We start from the raw sequence: 2,643 nt of genomic DNA, 5'->3' as shown, positions 1-2,643 counted from the left end.
CCCGACACTGGAGAAACTGTACTTTAGTTTGTGGCACGTCTGTGGCGATATTTCACCAGATGGACTGATATGGCCATGTGTGAAAATACTTTGAGGGACTTGTAAACCTATTAGTATGTGAATAGCTCATTACCACGTGTTCAACTGACATGTCACTGTTTTTGAAGGAGAAAGAACCAAAAGATGTAGACAAGATGATCAAGTTGGCAGAACAGTCGATGGAAGCACATGGAGGTAGTATAACTGGCAAGTCCAACAATGTCCAGATAAATTTGAAACCAGTAATGGCTGCCCAGAAGCAGTTTACCAAAGGTTACAGGAGGCTAATAGACAGAAGATAAAAAAGATGTTATGTTTGTTATACAATGGGGCACATTGCAAAAGAGTGCAAGTCCATTAATAGGAAACAACAGCAGAAATCTCAACATACAGCAGCTGGAGCCGTTTACAAATACAGTGTTGGTAAGAAACAAGAAAAGAGTGACTGGCATTATAGACGCTACTGCCAGAAGAAAGATATTCAAGACTACTTATCAAATTCCATACGAGAAAACGTGATTGATTAATGCACGACTAATGGTCGGCTGAAGTTAGCAAATGGATCAACAGTGCCAATAGTGATGGGAGGATGTGATAAATACCAACAGATGCCAACAAATAATAATCTGCTAATATATGTGAAGGCTATGTTGGGGACAAGAAAGTGAAGGTTCTACGAGACACTGGATGCAGTTTAGCATCCAATGATCAGATGACAGGCAAGATACTCTTGTGTGTGTGCTAATTAATTGGACAGTGAGAAAATTTCCCATAGCAAAAATAAAGGTGGATACGCCATATTATGTAGGAAACTTTGAGGCCATGTGTATCAATGAACCAATACACGTCTTGGTAATAGGAAACATACCAGGTAGTAGAAACTTTGAGGAACTAGACAGAAAGAAGATTGATGAAGTATCTGCTGTCACCACCCAGCTGGTGTCAAAAGGCGATATCCCGAATTTAGGTTTGCAGGAACTGAAGGAAGCACAGAAGAAATACCCTTCACTGCAGAAACTTTGGGACAATCCCCAGAAGAAAACCAAGCACAAAACAAAGGGGAAGATACTTATAGAATAGAGGAACAGAAGGGAGTTCTGTACCGAATCTATCAAGGCAGTTATACTGGGGAAGTTTTTGTTTGTTTGTAATTAAGCACAAGACTTCACAAGTGGCTATCTGTGTTCTGCCCACCACGGGTATCGAAACCAGGATTCTAGCATTGTAAGTCTGCGGACATACAGCTGTGCCACTGGGGGGGGGGTAAGCTAAACAGATCATAGTACCAACAGAATACCAGACTCAAGTGATGAAGTTCGCTCATGAATCAATTGTGGAAGGACACCTAGGAACAAAGAAACTGGCAGACAGAATCACCAGTAATTTCATTGGCCGGGAGTAATTGGAGATGTGAGTAGATTCTGCAGGTCATGTGATATCTGCCAAAGGACAATACCTAGAGGGAAGGTAGCCAAAGTGGTATTAGGGGAGATGCCTCTCATAGAAGAGTCCTTCAGTAGAGTCGCTGTGGACTTGATCAGGCCACTGGCATCTGTGTTTGACAAGGGCAACCAGTATGTGCTAACAGTAGTCGACTATGCGACATGTTATCCAGAAGCAATGGCATTGTCAAAGATAGAGACAGAGAGAGTAGCAGAAGCCCTGCTGGAGATATTTTGCAGAGTTAGCTTTCCAAGAGAAATCTTGAGTGATAGAGGGACCCAGTTTACTTCAGAACAGATGCAGGAAGTGTGCAGACTCATCAGTACTCGGCAACTCTTTACCACCCCATATAATCCTAAATATAATGGACTTTGCGAGAGAATCAATGGAGTTTTAAAGAGTATGCTAAAGAATATGTGCCAAGAGAGACCACATGACTGGGACAGGTACTCACAGGCAGTATTATTCGCTTATCGAGAAGTCCCACAAGCAAGTACAGGATTTTAACCCTTCAAGTTACTGTAGGGAAGAACAGGACAAGGTCCGATGCAAATATTGAAAGAGCTATGGACGGGAGAAGAAGAGTCAGAAGTAAGGAACACATACCAGTATATATTAGACCTCAGTAACAGACTGGAGGAAACCTTTCAACTCGCTCGACAGAGTTTGTATGCAGCTCAAGGTAGTCAGAATCATTTTAATGACAAGAAGGCCAAGGATCGACATGATAAAGTTGGACAAAGGACTTAGTTCTGCTGCCCACAGACCACAACAAACTCACCCTGCAATGGCAAGGACCTTTTAAAGTACAGGAAGTACTCAACAGAATGGACTACAAGGTGAATGTGAACGGGAAGACCAAGATCTACCATGCCAATCTGTTGAAGAAGTATTTTGGGAGAGAAGAAGACCTGATGGGTGCAGCTATTAAAACAGAGATGGATGTTGCAGGTGTGGCCATCATAGATGTAGAACCAGAAGACAGTGTCTTAGAAGATGAGGACCTATTAGACCTAAGACTACAAAGTGGAGATGAAACATAAAAGATGTCAACATCAGCGAAGAACTGACTGGCAAGGAAAATTGAGAGTTACAGGACCAACTGTACCAGTACCCAAATATATTCATGGATAAACCAGGAAAGACAGACACTGTTCACAC

General features: G+C 42.2%; 1 protein-coding gene across 1 annotated transcript in view; it reads left to right on the top strand.

Annotated features, from left to right (window-relative positions):
• The window catches only part of LOC111083959, a gene marked incomplete at its 5' end in the record, with an annotated part of 6,346 nt that extends 6,005 nt beyond the window's left edge, over positions 1-341 (top strand). Inside the window, one exon of the mRNA XM_022380717.1 lies at positions 168-341. Within this exon, the coding sequence (XP_022236425.1) occupies positions 168-341 (174 nt within the window). The remainder of the gene's footprint in view (positions 1-167) is intronic.
• Positions 342-2,643: the final 2,302 nt, after the last annotated feature.

Source organism: Limulus polyphemus, unplaced genomic scaffold (genome assembly GCF_000517525.1).
Source record: "Limulus polyphemus unplaced genomic scaffold, Limulus_polyphemus-2.1.2 Scaffold12419, whole genome shotgun sequence".
NCBI lineage: Eukaryota > Metazoa > Arthropoda > Merostomata > Xiphosura > Limulidae > Limulus > Limulus polyphemus.
This window is presented reverse-complemented; position numbering and strand designations above follow the sequence as displayed.